This window comes from Coffea eugenioides, chromosome 11 (genome assembly GCF_003713205.1).
Source record: "Coffea eugenioides isolate CCC68of chromosome 11, Ceug_1.0, whole genome shotgun sequence".
Taxonomy (NCBI): Eukaryota; Viridiplantae; Streptophyta; class Magnoliopsida; order Gentianales; family Rubiaceae; genus Coffea; species Coffea eugenioides.
In genome coordinates, this window is record NC_040045.1 from 31,182,285 (window position 1) to 31,199,096 (window position 16,812).

The following is a 16,812-nucleotide window of genomic DNA, read 5'->3' on the forward strand; positions in this document are numbered from 1 at the left end:
AAGAAGATGGGAGGAGGAAGAGGAAGAGGGAAGATGAGGAGGAGGTGGTGGTGAATTTTTGGTGATAGTTGGAAGATGTTGTAGAAAAGTTCTATTTTAAAAATTTTGAGTACAACAGGTAATCTAAAAATTTTGAGTACAATAATAAAAATTTTTAAAAAGTAATCTTAAAGGTAATCTAAAATTTAGTTTAAATTTTTTTAAAATTTTTAAAATATCTTAAAATATATTCTAGAAACTCTTCTACTCTTAAATATTTCAAAATATTTGCTAAAAATATCCCAAAATATGCTACAGTAAATTTTTTTAAAAATACCCCCAAAAATAACTAGTCCAAAGAGAGCCTTTCTTTTCAAAAGTTCCAAGTCAAAGAAAGAAACCAGAAAAAAGAAAAAGAAAAATCAATTTGAAGAAAAGGAAGATGACATTGACAGCCACCTAAACATGGTGGAGCTCTATTAAAGGTTTCTATCCGAAAGGGAGACCTAAAGTATTCTACTCTGTCCCAACTCCCAACTACAGCCATAGGTTCATTATCATCATCTAAAGTACGCAGAAGTAGCCACTGGGCCAAAGGCCTGGTAGTCACCCCCAAGCCTTTAAAAGTCTTGGCAATGCAGGAGATCAAAGGTTTGACTCTTGCCTCCCATCCAAAATTGTCACAATATTTGATGGTCTTAATTGGTCATATTCGATGGAATCTTTACTCATATCACTACAGAAGTAGCAGTAGAACTAGGGACAAAGGAAAAAGTTCTCCTGACAATAGATAGGGAAGGATGGAGAAATATCACTCATGAATATTATGAATATGTTTTTTTTTTAAATTATACCAATTTTATACCAATTTTAACTCTTATTTTTGTGTATGAGGTGTTAAATTTATCAAAATTTTATGGATTAACTTTTTATGTACTCACAATGTAATGGTAGTGTTTTTTTTTTTTTTAAATACTAACGGCTTTGAATGTATGCCGCATATGTGCATAATTTGAATTTAAAATCTAAATTCATATTATGTAATATGATCTAAACATGACAGTGTAAAAAAAATTATACATTGACAATGTATAAAAGAAGTTTTCCAAATTTTGTTACCTTATTACTTTTGTATGTGCATCCACAAAGTTAGGCTACATGTTGCTGTCATTTTATAAATAACTAAGAGGATAAGTCATTGTCCTTCTTGAAATTTTAAAATTTTTTTTCAAAAATTGATGTATAATTTGTAAAGAATACGTCAAAAATTTATTACGTGTTTCATAAAATTAATTAATTAAAAAATATGAGTATTTTTCAAAATATTCACTACATTGATTCATTTACTTGGTTTGGCATATGCTCTGTTTATAGGTTCCAGACATTCACAACGGGGTCATTCAGAAACATGATGAGACACAACTATGACAAAAGATTTTGAGTTTGGTAGCCAAAAACCAGTCCATGAGATTTGCATTATAAACACGTAACTCAGTAATCTGTGAGATACTGAGACAGCATCAAAATAAACCAAAAACCGTGTCCACAAGATGCTTATTAGAAAAAACTAAATTCCAGAACAGGATAGTCTAGTTCCAGGTATTACATCGAAGAGTTTCGAACAGAATTTCACGGATTAATAATGACACAATCTCAGCAGCCTCAGCAACCTGTTAGAACATTGAACAAACACCATTAGATACGTTGAAGTGAAAAAGATAAATAAAGAAAAAGAGAAGAAAAATGTCACCACAATAAATAGTAGAAGAACTAGAAACTGGTTTTCCTATTGATTTTTTTGTTCCGAAAGAAAAAAAGAAGATATGCAAACAACAATAACCGACTAAGAAGACCACAAAATTTCGACACGACTAAGAAGACCACAACTTTTTAGGACAATCCACTGTCCCAAACGGATCCCATACCAGTACCGGTGTCCAAGTTATGTCGACACGGGTACATTGGGGTAAAACAAAGAGCTAATCTGTTAGTGTCACCAGTTTGACAAGCATGGTGCAGCTTATACCCCTGATGGCAACAGTGGCTTTCACCCTGATGAAAATATACATAACTCGATGACTATGTCTTGGAAAATCTTTTGCATTGCTCAGGCTTCCAAGAAAGATAGATGGTGAGAGTGATAGCTGGAAATTTCAATCACGTAATAAAGCTCACTTCTCTCTTCCTTTCTACCTGGATCGTAAGAATCAACTTTCCATTCCATGGAACTGGTCATGAAAAAGTTAATGTGTGTTAGGAACCAAATATACCCCTCATTTCAACACACCTTATTTATATCTACAGCCAAGCCCCACAAAAACTTTGGGTTTTAAGAGGACGGAAAGCAAATTCCATCAAAAAAACGGTTTCAAGATTATAATCGTGTTTGAATTTACTGATGACAAGAATGATGAATCCAGCTACAGCTTTGCCGAGTAATGTCATCAGAAAAACCACTTCTAACAGGCTTGAGCATCATTCTTCAATGCAAGTGTAGATACCAAACCAGTAACATGCCAACTTGCACTCACAGCAGTTTTGTTACCAGCAATTAGCCAGTAGGGTTTTCAGACTTCAATAACAGTATGAGAGCTGCGAAAACACTATGCAATGAAAGTTGCTAACAAGCAACTGTTAAGAATTGAACTTTGTTCCAACCTCGAAAGGAAAAGATATCAGAAACTATAATACTCAACAACTGTTATTTGCCTATATCTCTCTCTGCCCCTAACTCAAACATACTTTCCATTCAACTGAAGTTCAAACTCAATAAAAGCCCAGATTCCCAGGAATACAGCTTATTTTTAAATGTGAGTATTATCCTCAGCTATCTTTTCTCTGGAAAAGCTGTTTAATCAGATTCTTTCCTAGCTGGGGATACAATGTATCTCTACATGCCCCTTGGAAGAGAGCTTTTGGCTACAAACCTCAATAGGCCACAATTGTTTTCCAGCTTAGCTCCACTACATGGATAATTTCCTATTTCTTTTTTTTTCAAGTCCTTTTGCCCAGTATCAAGTGAAAAATGAGGCTCATACAAGAAATGAAAGCTGTAACTGGCCAAATCCCATGGTTTTTTCTTCATGCGAGCAGTTGCACTTATAGCCAGTTTGTCACACGCCAAATAGTCTACTCACTTAATATAACTAAAAAGCAGTCACGAAACACAACTGCTCTTAATAAAAAAGAAGACATCCATTTAGCTTGATGATTTCATAAGGTTCAGATTGATGCTTTGACAGAATTTGGTAAACATTCAGGTACAAATGAAAAAACCTAGACAGAAACCTGATGTACTGCAGGTGAACATTTATTATCTAGTACAAAGGCATTACATTTGCAATCTTTTCCATTACAACAGAATGATTAGCTTCAATACTTCTGAGGTACAAAATTATCAAAATTTGTTCAGTTGACAACAGAAAACTAGTCAGGCCATTATAGTTAGCACATCTAGAAACAACTTTGGGGTTAGAACATTCAAAGGTAGCAAAAAGCTAAACACAGATCCACACAAAGCAAAGGAACTAAAAAGTTCTCTCACTGAGTATGTCTGAGCTGCAACAGAGCATATACATCCTAAAACAAGTTCATATACATTGTCTCCAAAGTGGCACTATTCTTTGCCTACCAACTGAAGCAAATCTCCAACCAACAAAAGTAAGGTACAAAAGAAGGATATAAGCTTTATCACAAAGAAGCACATAAATGAGCAATGCAACACTCTTAACAGATACAGAAATTCACTAAGAAACTCATAAACTTGAATTAAACCACATTCGATTAGAGAAAACGTAAATGACCACTTACAAAACTAAAACAAGAAAAATCCTTGATTAATACTCCCTCCGTTCCATTTCATTGACACAGTCATATTTTCCTTTTAAGTTCTCCCAAAATATTTATAACTTACATAAATTGGCAAACACATTTGCATTCAATTCCTCCATTTACCGTTCAAACACTCCCTAAAAGTCCAATGCATGTGTCTTTTCATGAGCCCACAGATTATTACCAACGAAACTAAGACAACTTCTTTTGTAGTACGCGCTAGCTGGCATTAAGAAACTAAAGCAATTAAGTGTTCCGATGCACGCGCTAGTTGGCAATCACATCTGCGATTGGACAAACATCTTGGCTCCACAATTCTTTATGTCTTAGTACAACACTTAAAGCTCTTCATGGGGGTGAAACGAGAAACTACAGCATCAATTTTCAAATTCTATCCACTCTTCATAAAAATTACAGTTCCCGAAGTGCGATAAATTTTATGGGATGAAGACCAAAACTGTCATTAAATTGCCTATCATACGAGTCATTAGCTCATAAATTGCAAGCACTTCAACCAAAAATTACATTTCTATGCCAAAAACCCCATTCAGAGATAACCTTAAGCTGTCAAACATAGAGATTATAAATCCTAAAGACTGTCAATTAAAAAAACTAAAGCAAACCCACTTAACAAAACCTATCCAACAGTCACCCAAGAAAAAAAATTTTATTTACCTTCCCTAAGATTAAACCAAATAAAACTTGAAACCCAGAAAAATGTCAAAAAGCCTCCAAAAAATCCCAGGAAAAATTATCCAAAATAGAAGTCAAAGAAAAAACTAAAAAATAATTACCTTTAGATCAAGCATTTGGCAGTTTGAGGAATAGGCTGCGCCGCTGGGGAGCCGTGTTTTTGTTGGGCTTCGGCTTCCGGGATCTTCTGCATCCGTTCCATGACAAGCTCGTACACTCTCTTCTTACCTGCTTGATTGATTAACAAATTGATAAGACCGAAACAAGTAATCTATGTGGATATGCCACTCATATTCTCTGCCTGATCAATTATACATGTAAACAAAATTCACAGCTTGAGGTAAAGCAAAAATCAAGAGTCGGCCTTGTTTGGATTCCCATTTCTTCCCAAAAAATTTTACACTTTGCGATAATGCATCTTTCAATCACTTTTTTTACCTCATATCATATCGTTACAATATTTTTTTAACAGAAACTCCAGAAAATAGTATCCAGACGGGCTATTTGCGATCTCAAAAGCAGCAGTCAAAATGACTGCTGCACTGCCCCACTCACATCGGTTGAGCTGAAGGAACTACAATTACACAGTCAAAATGACTGAAGCTCTAATAGAAAGGCCGCCAGAGTTGCTCCAAATTAACCGGTCCATATCCGCTGCTAGTACAGCAATGATACTGAAAGATGAAGTTGCAATCTTGCTGCTGCTGCTAGTCTTCTCATTGAAATTAATGTCTTAGTATCCACAGAATTTTCTCAAGTACCCCACAGCTTTCTCTTCACAGACTCGCCCACAATTACCATGGTCCCCCCAGCTCTCTATTGGACTCTTTTCTCATGGCAGCCGGCTGCCAACCAGGGTGATAGACTGATAAACCCAAGAATCTTTTTCTATTTTGCTAACTTCCAAGAAATAATTTCAAGCAGAAATTTGTCCCTTTCCTTACCTGCCTCCAAAAGAAATTATAGAAATTACTCTTTGGAGTATGGGAGTATAGTATAGTTTGAATCAGTCTAAAGACTTGACTTTTCCGACTTGGCAAGTCCACGCAGGAGTTTACAGTGACGGAGCCATCCTCACTTCATTTTCCAAGGACCAATAATTCCTCCCACCTCATCCTGCAAATCCTACACCAGCTTTAAACCGATCATCTCCATCGATGTAGGAGTAATCTGTGTGTTTTGGGGTACCCTCTTAATTTTGCTCCAATGTTTACTCCTCTTGTATACCTTTCCTTTCTCTTCAATCTCTTGTTCATCATCACTTCCAGCGATACTCCACCTTACAGCCCCACAGATTACATCCTGATCAACTGCGGATCATCCTCAAACGCAACCTCAGCCGATGGCCGGAACTGGTACGGCGACGCCGGCTCAAAATTCTCCCCTAACGACATGGCGACTATTTCTTCAGCTGTCACAGCCACCGAGCAAGACTCTTCGGTCTCCGGAGCCCCTTATTTAACTGCCCGTATCATTCGTTCTAATTTCTCCTATACCTTCCCTGTCTCCCCCGGAAAAAAGTTCGTCCGCCTTTACTTCTACCCGGCCTCCTACTCCAGCGACTTCAACGCAACTGAATCTTTCTTCGCTGTCATGGCTAATAACTACACCCTTCTGAGCAACTTTAGCGCATTTTTAACAGTTTCTTTCGGTGGATCCTCATCTGCCTCCCTTGTTAAAGAATTCATCATTAATGTTCAGGCTATGAACCAATTCCTCAACGTTACCTTTTCGCCCTCTCCGAAGTCCTACGCGTTCATTAATGGAATTGAAGTTGTTTCAACCCCGGACGGACTCTACATGGGCAACCATGATATGTCCAGTAATCCCCTCAAAAACGTGAATGATCCCAACATTCAGTTCGAGCTTGATCAGAACGACACTGCCTTCGAAGCTCTTTACAGGCTTAACGTCGGAGGACAAGCTGTTACTGCGTTAGATGATAGTGGGATGTTCCGAGGGTGGGATAGCGATGACAACTTCACCTGGGGCGCAGATGAAGGGAATCCATGGAGCAATAATAAAATTGCTGTCAAGTACACTCCGCAAACCCCAAATTACACTGCGCCAGCGATAGTTTATACTACCGCAAGGGCGATGGGCAAGTTTAGCACCCGATTCAACTTGAGCTGGACGTTCTCTGTTGATTCTGGGTTTAATTATCTCCTGAGGTTGCATTTTTGCGAGATTGACCCTGATTTGATTACACAAGAGAACCAACGGGTGTTCAGGATATTCATCAGTAACAAAACAGCTGAGGAAGAGGCTGATATTATAAATTGGACCGGCGGCCCCGGAATCCCGGTTTTCAGAGACTACGTCGTGTTCGTTCCACACCCACCGGATGGTCGCCCGAGCAAGCAAGGCTTGTTTCTTGCTCTGTACCCAAATCTCGACGTCAAGCCGAAGTATGCTGATGCAATCTTGAATGGTTTAGAATTGTTCAAATTGAGCAACAGCGGCAGTCTTGCCGGGACCAATCCTGATCAGGCGGCGGATCCCAATTCCCCGATGCCAAACAGCAAGTCACCGAAAAAGGGGAGAGGTGTAAAATCTCCGGTACTTTTTCCTATCGTGGGAGGGGTGGTCGGAGGGTCTGCCTTGGTTTTCATCATCGGTTTCTTGATTTCCCGGCGGCTAAGGAGACGGGTAAAAGATTTTGACCAGAAAAGTGCTTCAAAGTCATCCGGGGTCCAACTTTCAACCAGGTCCAGGTCATCAAAGACAACAAGTGCATCGAGGTCTTCGTCACTGCCTCTAGATCTTTGCCGAAGATTTTCCCTGGAGGAGATCATCTTTGCTACGGCCAACTTCGATGCTAAGTTTGTGATCGGAACCGGAGGATTCGGAAACGTGTACAAAGGGTACATTGACAATAGTCTAATCACAGTTGCTATTAAGCGATTAAATCCTTCGTCAAGTCAAGGGGTCCGCGAATTTCGAACCGAGATCGAGATGCTGTCGAATCTAAGGCATCTTCATCTGGTATCCCTGATAGGTTACTGTGACGAGAAGGGAGAGATGATCTTGGTTTATGATTACATGGCCAATGGCACCCTTCGCGACCACCTCTACAAAACAGATAATCCACCCCTCCCTTGGAAGCAACGGCTTCAGATTTGCATCGGCGTAGCCAGAGGGTTGCATTATCTCCACACCGGCGCCAAGCACAACATCATCCACCGGGACGTCAAGTCAACCAACATATTGCTGGACGAGAAATGGGTGGCTAAGGTTTCGGATTTCGGTCTGTCCAAGCTAGGCCCCAGCGGTGGAATCCACAGCCATGTCAGCACGCAGGTGAAGGGGAGTTTCGGCTACGTAGATCCCGAGTATTACAAGAGACAGCAGTTGACGGAGAAGTCGGACGTGTACTCGTTCGGGGTGGTTTTGCTCGAAGTGCTGTGTGGGCGGGGAGCCATTATTCCCAACTTGCCCAAGGAGCAGGTGAATTTGGCGGGGTGGGGCAAGAGGTATTACGCAAAAGGGATCATCCACCAAACTGTAGACCCTCACATGAAGAGCGAGATTGCTCCTGAGTGTTTGAGGAGCTTTGCTGAAACGGCGATCAACTGTTTGAAAGATCAGGGGATTGAACGACCCGGAATGAATGATGTAGTCTGGAGCCTCGAATTCGCGTTGCAGCTTCAGGAGGCGGCTGAAAATGAGAGAGGCTAATTGATTAGAATATAGGTGTAAAAAAGAAAAGTCAGATACTTGCGGATCTCACAGAGCCCATGTATAAAATTATGGGTACCGGGCTGTCTGATAGAGCCCATGTATAAAACTATGGGTACCGGACTGAGACAGCCCGACACCCGACAGAAACCCTTTTTTTTTTTTAACATGTCAGTGTCAGCCCGGCACCTGACACATTTTTTTTGAAAAAAGATGTCAAGTGCCGGGCTACACCTGACATCCAATTGAGTGAATTGCAATTCATCCAATTGAGTCAATTGCAATTCACTTTATTTGTTAAGCTAGTTGATAAATGCAATTCACTTTAATTAGTTTAGTGAATTAATTAGTTTAATTAATTGAGTGAAGTAATTTTAAGAGATTCGATTAACTGTATTTAATTAAAGTGATGGTTTTATTTGTTACTAGGTATTCTGCCCTGACGCTATGCATCAGGTAGGTTGGATCCGGTATTTTATTATAATGAGTATGAGTTTGAAAAATTGGAGGGCGGAAAGAATTATTCAATCGAACTTTAACGTCAAGTATGTCTTGAAACTCACTGCAACATCAAACAACTAAGATCCAGTACAGAGGAGGGAAAAAAAGGATAGCCCTCCGTCATAATAAAAGAACAAAGCCATAATTTTGTTCAAGGAAAGAGACCTTGGATCTGCCCAGAAAGAAGTTTTATCCAACTCAGGAACTATAAGCGACCATGTCTGGCAATTGCGACCATGTCATATATCTGTAACCCAATAACATAGAGGAAAAGTATAGGTTATCAAAAATTGCTGTCATAAGCCAGTTCAAACATGCAAGCCACATTATTAAGAAAGCTACTAATCGCCGCCCACATTTGGTTAAGGCCTCCGTTGCATGAAACCATTAGATAACCATTAATTGTTCTTGTAAACTCCTACATCAAAAGGTGCAAATTTCAAATCTGATTGTAGGTGGGGGAAAATAGTAGTCAAAATACCAAATACAATTCCAAGAAGGGACAAATTAATGATCCATGCTTATTCCAAATAAAACAAACAACACATTTATGATTAACCGCTGCAAATAGAGAAAGCAGCAAAATCCACTGATGCAGTAAAACAACCTAAGAGGTTTGTTATACCAATTACTTCATTTCAAAACAAAACAAAAGATAAACAACCACCGCAAACTCTCAATTCTGCAAGTGCTTGGAGCAACCAAATCTCTCAGGAACTTGCCGCATGCTTCTCAACTTTTCAATAATCAACCAGCAGTCCAAGTCAGTCGTTTCATCCATCGGTGTGTGAAATTAAACCCCACTTTCCTAAATTCAAAGACCCTTAGATTCTACATTATAAAGCACCATGAACACCACAAATACACCCACCTCATATCCACCATCCTTTCCGCTTACATTCACCAAAATATGAGCTTCTACTTCCCATCTTTTAAAGCGATCAACATCAACCATCAAAACAGCAAATTCATTACAGCGCCCAAAAATAAAAATCAAAGAGCAAAAACAGAATCAATCAAGTAGTAATACTCATTCTTGGGAGGAAGAACTCGAGCAGGGACATCTTCAGGGGCAGATTTAACATCCAAAGCGGAAGCAGAACCAGTAACAGAATCCTGAGAAAAGCAAGATGGCCATCCCTTCAAAATTCTAGGACCAAAACTTTCACCCAATGCCGTTAACTAAACCAAGCAATTCCACAACATCACAGATGTAGTAGCCCTTATCATCCATAGCTTCATTTCGACCGTGAAACCATGGAATTTTTAAACTTCTCTACTCTACTATGTTGAATAATATTTCCACCTTTCAACCCCATCACCCCACCTAATCCTAACCCTAGCCCCCTTAAACCCCAGTTCTTCCTCCTCCTCCAAACACTCTCCTCACTCTTCTCTTTCTCTATTCTGCACATATCCCCCATACATCAAAATTCCCCGCCTCCCCTTTTCTTCAAAAAAATCAACAACTTCTCATTAAATTCTGCAGAAACTATTACGTTTAATCTATGAATGAAAAAAAATCCCTGATCTTAATTTACAATCTAATAGAAAATTCAAAAGGAAAACAAGGGAAGGAAAAAACACCGCCCGGAGAAAGCTAAGAAGAAGAATGAGGAACGGGAAAGACACTGGTAAACAAGGCGAAGAAAAGAACGAGAAGAAACAAGACCGACAAAAGAATAGGAAAAAGTAGTAGCTCTTCGCGGCCCATTTTTTCGCGATGGAAAAATAAATAAGAAGGTGTTTATAAAAAAGATGTGATTTTATTTAAAAATAAATGGAAAAGGACCAAGAATGGGACTTAAAAAAATGCGACAATTTGGGTCCAAAATTTAGTCTAAAAAGGGTTTTTAAGAAAAAATAGGAGTCGCCACTTGGTATTGAGTTTGGGTGTACCAAGTCACCAAAAAAGTGTTTTTTAAATAGAAATAAAATAAAACCCTTTTTGACGACTCCAGGTCTTTGAAAACAGAGAAAATAAGTTCGGGAGTCACGGTTGAAGAAAGAGAAGGCAAAGGTTCGATTAACTCAAACCTAAGGCACCCTTTCAACCTAGTCTAAGCCAGTTGCGTGGTTTAGTCAAAATTTTCTTAATTTAACCCTTAAATTTATCACATTTGGATATTTCCTATATGGATGCAAAAATAAAATATCGAATAGGACAAAATATCCATTCAAGGGTTTAATTGATATCAATCGCATTGATTGCGAAGGCCAAAATAATTCATTGAAGGGGTCACGAATATGCAAATGATGAAATTGAAAGAAAATAAAATAAAAAAAAATTAAATTATATACATAGGTATAAGTGATCAAAGAAAAAGGAAATGCAGCATAATGGGTACGGGAGACAAAAACTCGTGACATAATTTTCTTATACAAGGATTAATGGGGTATTTAAACTAAAGAGTTATAATCACCTATATCCATGTTCAAAAATAATTCTCCTAATATGAACAAGCAAATGAACTAACTTATTTCATAATTTCTTAAATGAAGTGCAATTCTAAATGATTTGATTAACACATATAGAGGGTAGGGGGTAGAGGATAATATAATAGAAAATATCATGCAAATGAGAAAATTCTAAAAAATAAAATATACATGGAAATGTAATGGATATCATACAAAAGATGAATCTAATGCATGAACAATCTAAGGGTCTAGCGTTGGACTAACCCATTTCTAAAGGTCCTTACTAGCATTGGACTAGCAAGTAAATGGAGGGAGAAACCACAACTAGCGTTGGACTAGTGTGGTGACGTCATGCATTAACAGTAGTGTGGTGACGTCATGCATTAACAGTACATAGTAAACAAATAAAGTATAAATTAGGATAAATAAACACATAAGAGCACGTAGCACATAACACATAAGCATAATATCTAAATGCAAATATCCTAAGAAAAGCAGTAACACAGAGCAAGTAAGCATGCAAATCACAACAAGCAAATAAGGCAAACAAGCCCTAATTATTACATTAGGGGGAGGGCCTACTACAATCTAAAATGGGAAATAAAATAAATAGTTAAAATAAATACCTAACTATTACAATTGTGGCATTTAATTGCCTTCCCAAATAATTTCGAATCAAATTAAAATAAATATACAAAATTAAAACAAGTAAATAAATAAATAAAAACATTCAAGAGGCATGCAATTAAGCACATAAAGTCACATAGGGCACATAGGGTCAAATAAAGTCAAAAATAAGAGAAAGAGTGTACCTCCCCTGAATTGGTACCCTAATGAAGTAAAATTACTTATTTACCCTCCAAAAAATAAAGAAAAGGTCAAGGCATCACTTTAAGTAACCAATAATCACATAAAAAGGGAATGAATATGAAATTGAATTAATCGAGGCACTTAAATGAAGGTGAACAAACCATGTCTATGAAATTAAAACAAGTAAGGATTTAATTGTAAAAATTAATAAAGTTTTGAGGCCAAAATTAAAGAAAAATAAAGTTAAGGGACCTATTTGCAATTAAAATAGGGACATAATTGAAAGAAATCAAAGGCCTTAGGGTCACAGTATACTTAATGAAAAGTACAGGGACCATTCTACAAATTCGTTGACCAGATACTTGGCTAAACAGGCCGTTGGGCCATTTTTCTTATTTGTTTGGGCCGAAAGCTTCCTAGCCCAACTGAAAGCCCTAAGAAGACAAGCAGGCCAGCCTATCTTTGGTCCAAGCGAAACCCAGCTAAAAATATATATGGGCTTTATTCCCAAAGCCCATGTCAACAACCCAGAAAATAAGTCATCAATTCATTTGTCAAACCCAACCAACAATTCCAAATCAAATCACATCTTATTTATGAAAACCCAACAAGATAAAAACTCAACTAAAAAATTACTAAACTCTGATTATGCATTAAATCCCAGAATTAATCTACTTAAAAACGCATTTAAACATGGGAAATAGGATCAGAACTCAATTGCAAAATGGTTCAATTGCAAAAGTTTTTGGGCCATATTAGAATTAAGTAAAAGTTGGGGGATCAAAAGTGTAATTTTTCCAGATTTTCATCCAAAAATCCAAAGAAGATTTCTGCAATCGGAAGTTTTATGCGACTCCTGAGTTCATCATCCCAGACACATTTATACAAAGAAAACTCAAACAAAAGCCAACCATTTGTCAACTAAATCAACACAAAAACTTCGACTCATTTCCTCAACAAAATTTTATGATAAAACATTCCTTATGACTTTTAAAAATACCACTATAATTTTAATTTCATGAAAAAAATAAAAAAAATCAAAAGTCTAGATTACAAAATCGACAAAACTTAACTAAACAACCTCTCCAAATATTGAATAGTCAGGATTATTCATTTTTAACAACAATATATGCACAAAAATAACATTTTTATTCGACTTTCCATTTAAATATTTTTAAACAGTTTGCATGCCTACACAAGAATCATTTCTTTTTCATTGATCTAACTTAACACATTTCCAAATTTTCACCAATACAACCATAATAAAAACAGCAACAGTAAGAGAAATTAAACAACCAAAATATGTCTAATAAAAAAACTGAAAAATACCTCAATGAAAGGGGAGTTTCTTGGCTAAAGCTTTGAATAAATTCCTAAGCCTCAACCGTTTATTTGTTTGTTGTTTTTACCTCCTTCAAGCTTTCTTTGATCAAAGGACCAGTGTCTCTGCAAAATTTGTTTTCTGTCCGTTGGCTCTGCCCAAGCCCCCAAGAGAAGAAGGATTCCCGTCGTCCCTCAAATGAGTTTCCCTTGAGTCCTTTTTATGCAATTTTCTTCTTATTGGATCCGTTGAGAGCCTTTCCTAGTCAAAAGGTGGTGATGCCATCATGAGTCATTATGATGGCTCATTATTATTATTATTATTATTATTTTTTTTTGAATCCAAGGAAAGAAAGACCATAATTTTTAAATTTTTTTTTTAAAAAACAAACCTGCAAAAATGAGATAATACACGTAAAATGTAAGAAAATAAATAACACCTTAAATGAAAAATAATTAAGAAAATATTAAATTTTGCCAAAAATTTGGTGTCTACAAGCTCCCAAAACTCTGAAAGGGCGCGTACTGGATTCAGCTCAACTCACCAGAACAGAACGAAGAACGCTAAGAACAGAACAGAACAGAACGAAGAAGAGAATGAGAGGAAATTGCTGACCGTCAAAATGTTGCCATCGAAGAGAGCCACGCGGACAGAAGTGAATTTCCAGCAAAGCCATTGCCATCCAATCCCAAAATGCCCCTCAAAGTCACAACAATCGCAGTATAACCGGTCCATTGTCCACTGTTCATAAGCTATTCATGCTTTATATATGTAAGATTTATTAAATATTCATTTATTTGTTATAAATGATTTAATTATTTAATTATAATGCATTATTTGTTGTTATTTGTTATTATTTGTTGTTATTTAATTACACTTTATTTGTTGTTATTTGTTATACTATTTGTTATTATTCGTTGTTATTTAATTACACTTTAGTTGTTGTTATTTGTTATATTATTTGTTATTATTTCTTATAATTATAGAATCGCAATTATTTATTTATTTGTTATAAATTATATATATTTGATTCAATTAATTAATTATTCAAATAAGCATATTAATGAGGTTCTAAAATGCTATCAACACTCGTCTCTAATAGGTATAACATGTCAAGTGATAATTGCTTGGTGATTCAAGTATATTGGGGTGGAAAAATTATAAACGAAGGAGGGTCAATTTCATATGATCCTTCTATACCGAAACAAGTGTTGTTCCTTACAGAGATGGTAGGTTATGATGATTTGGTAGACAAAATATATAATCTTCTGGGTTTAGATCGGAATCTTCTGGGTAGACAAAATATACAATCTTCATTACATGTTTGCTAAATATCAAATATTATAATATGGGAATTTAGCCTTTTATTATTTGAATGCTTATCGTTATTTTTATATTTAGCCATTTCACCGTTGTCACGCTATGCATTTTTTCCTCTTTTTTTGGTCCTTTTTTTTTATATATTGCACAATAAATTTAGTTTTATAAAATTATAGTGAACATTAAAAATTACATAAAAATTCTAACAAATTATTTCTCAACAATTTGAGAACTACATCTTATTACAAAATGAATGGTATATTTTGTTTGAAAAACATTTTCGTAGTTTAATATCCTATAGGAGTAATTAGTGATTTTGCACAAATCTATTTTCTTCTTTTTCTTACGTTTCAACTTTGAAATGTAAATTAATTAACTTAAATTTCAAAGTATTTAGTACTTCAGGTCGACTCAACTTTTTATTAAACTTTTTTTCTTGTTTTGGTTTTTTGAATGGGAGATTTATGAAATTATCCTCACAATACAAACTACGAAAAAAATTCAGAACTTAAATAGATGTTCTATTAGTATGCATTATGTTCAATTGGTAAAATGCAAAAATTCAATATAAGTACCAACACGAGAATGAATACAAAATCTAAAATGTTTAGGGTTTATGGTTAGGGTTTTGGGTTTTGGGTTTAGGGTTCAAGGTTCAGGGTTTAGGGTTTAGGGTTCTGATCTTTAGGGTTTAGGGTTTTAGGCTTTAGGCTTTAGGCTTTAAGGATTAGGGATTAGGGTTTTAAGGTTTAGGGTTTAGGGTTTAGAGTTTAGGGTTTAGGGTTTAGTGTTTAGTGTTTAGGGTTTAGGGTTTTGATCTTTTGCATGATGCAACATGTCACAAATTGCGATTGATAATTACTAATCATATCACAATTTCAGCCTTACGATATTTTCTTGAGAATAAAATGAGAAGCTATAAATGAAAGAGGAAAATTCAAAATTAAAAGAATATGAATACTAGATAATTGTATTTCAAGTCAAGTGATTTGAATTCTACTGGGAAAGTTTCACTAAGAATTTTTTGTTACTCGGCACATTTTGTTTGGTAGACTTATTAATTTTTTTTTATTTTTCAGAAAAATTCGGTCAGGTACCGGGCTGACACAGTCCGACACCTGATAGATTTTTAAAAAAAAAATTCCTGTCAGGTGCGATTCTATAATTATAAGAAATAATAACAAATAATATAACAAATAACAACAAATAAAGGGTAATTAAATAACAACGAATAATAACAAATAGTATAACAACAAATAATGCATTATAATTAAATAATTAAATCATTTATAACAAATAAATGAATATTTAATAAATAACAAATTAAACCTAATTCATCACCTTAATTAAATGCATTTAATCGAATCTCTTAAAATTAATTCACTTAATTAATTAAACTAATTAATTCACTAAACTAATTAAAGTGAATTGCATTTATCAACTAGCTTAACAAATAAAGTGAATTGCAATTCACTCAATTCGATGTGAATTGCAATTCACTCAATTGATGTCAAGCCCGGCACTTGAGATCTTTTTTTTAAAAAAATGTGTCAGGTGCCGGGCTGGACAGCCCGGCACCTGACATGTTTTAAAAAAAAAAAGTTTCTGTCAGGTGCCGGCTGTCTCAGCCCGGTACCCATAGTTTTATACATGCACTCTGTCAGATCCGCAAGTGTCTGACTTTTCTTTTTTACACCTATATTCTAATCAATTAGCCAAAATGAGAGTGGTCGACGTCCATTTGCTTTCTGTATGCATGGGTTGGGAGGAGATGAGCAAGCTACGACTGAGGACGACGAGGATGTGTTCTCAGACTCGGGAGTTGAGAAAGATTCTGCCACCAGGATGAAGAGCCGCCGTAGTATTACGTCCGGGACATTCACGGCCAGTAGTGACATGTTAAAGTCTGACAATGTTTTCTCCGAGATCATGAATCCCGCCGCCAGGTGAGGATTTTAATCAACAGATTAAACCTTCAAAATTGTACGTGGGATATTCATGTCTCAGGAGTCGAGCGTGCTATGTCCTTGTGCTATTTTTTTTTGGTTTTTTTTTGTCTGTATTGGGCAACCTATTTGTAATGCCAAGATAGTGTATTTTTTGAAATGTAATATTAATTAAGGGAAGTACATAAATATTCGGAGTGTTTTTGAAAATGTAAAATCGATTTAAAAAAGTAAATAAATACGATAGAAGATCAGTAAAATTGATGGGAAAAGTATTAAATGCAAGGGAAGGTTAGTGTTTTTGATAATTCATGC

General features: G+C 36.1%; 2 protein-coding genes across 2 annotated transcripts in view; one reads left to right on the plus strand and one right to left on the minus strand.

Moving 5' to 3' along the window:
- Positions 1-1,463: 1,463 nt before the first annotated feature.
- LOC113753975 (NADH dehydrogenase [ubiquinone] 1 beta subcomplex subunit 7-like) overlaps positions 1,464-16,812 on the minus strand; it is a 63,848-nt gene continuing 48,499 nt past the window's right edge. The window contains exon 2 of the mRNA XM_027298260.1: positions 1,464-1,660. The gene's annotated coding sequence lies outside the window, so the exon portion shown is untranslated. The remainder of the gene's footprint in view (positions 1,661-16,812) is intronic.
- Positions 5,300-8,513, plus strand: LOC113753974 (receptor-like protein kinase FERONIA). The gene has a single exon (XM_027298257.1). The coding sequence runs from the start codon at positions 5,710-5,712 to the stop codon at positions 8,179-8,181; it is 2,472 nt and encodes an 823-aa protein (XP_027154058.1). The 5' UTR covers positions 5,300-5,709; the 3' UTR covers positions 8,182-8,513.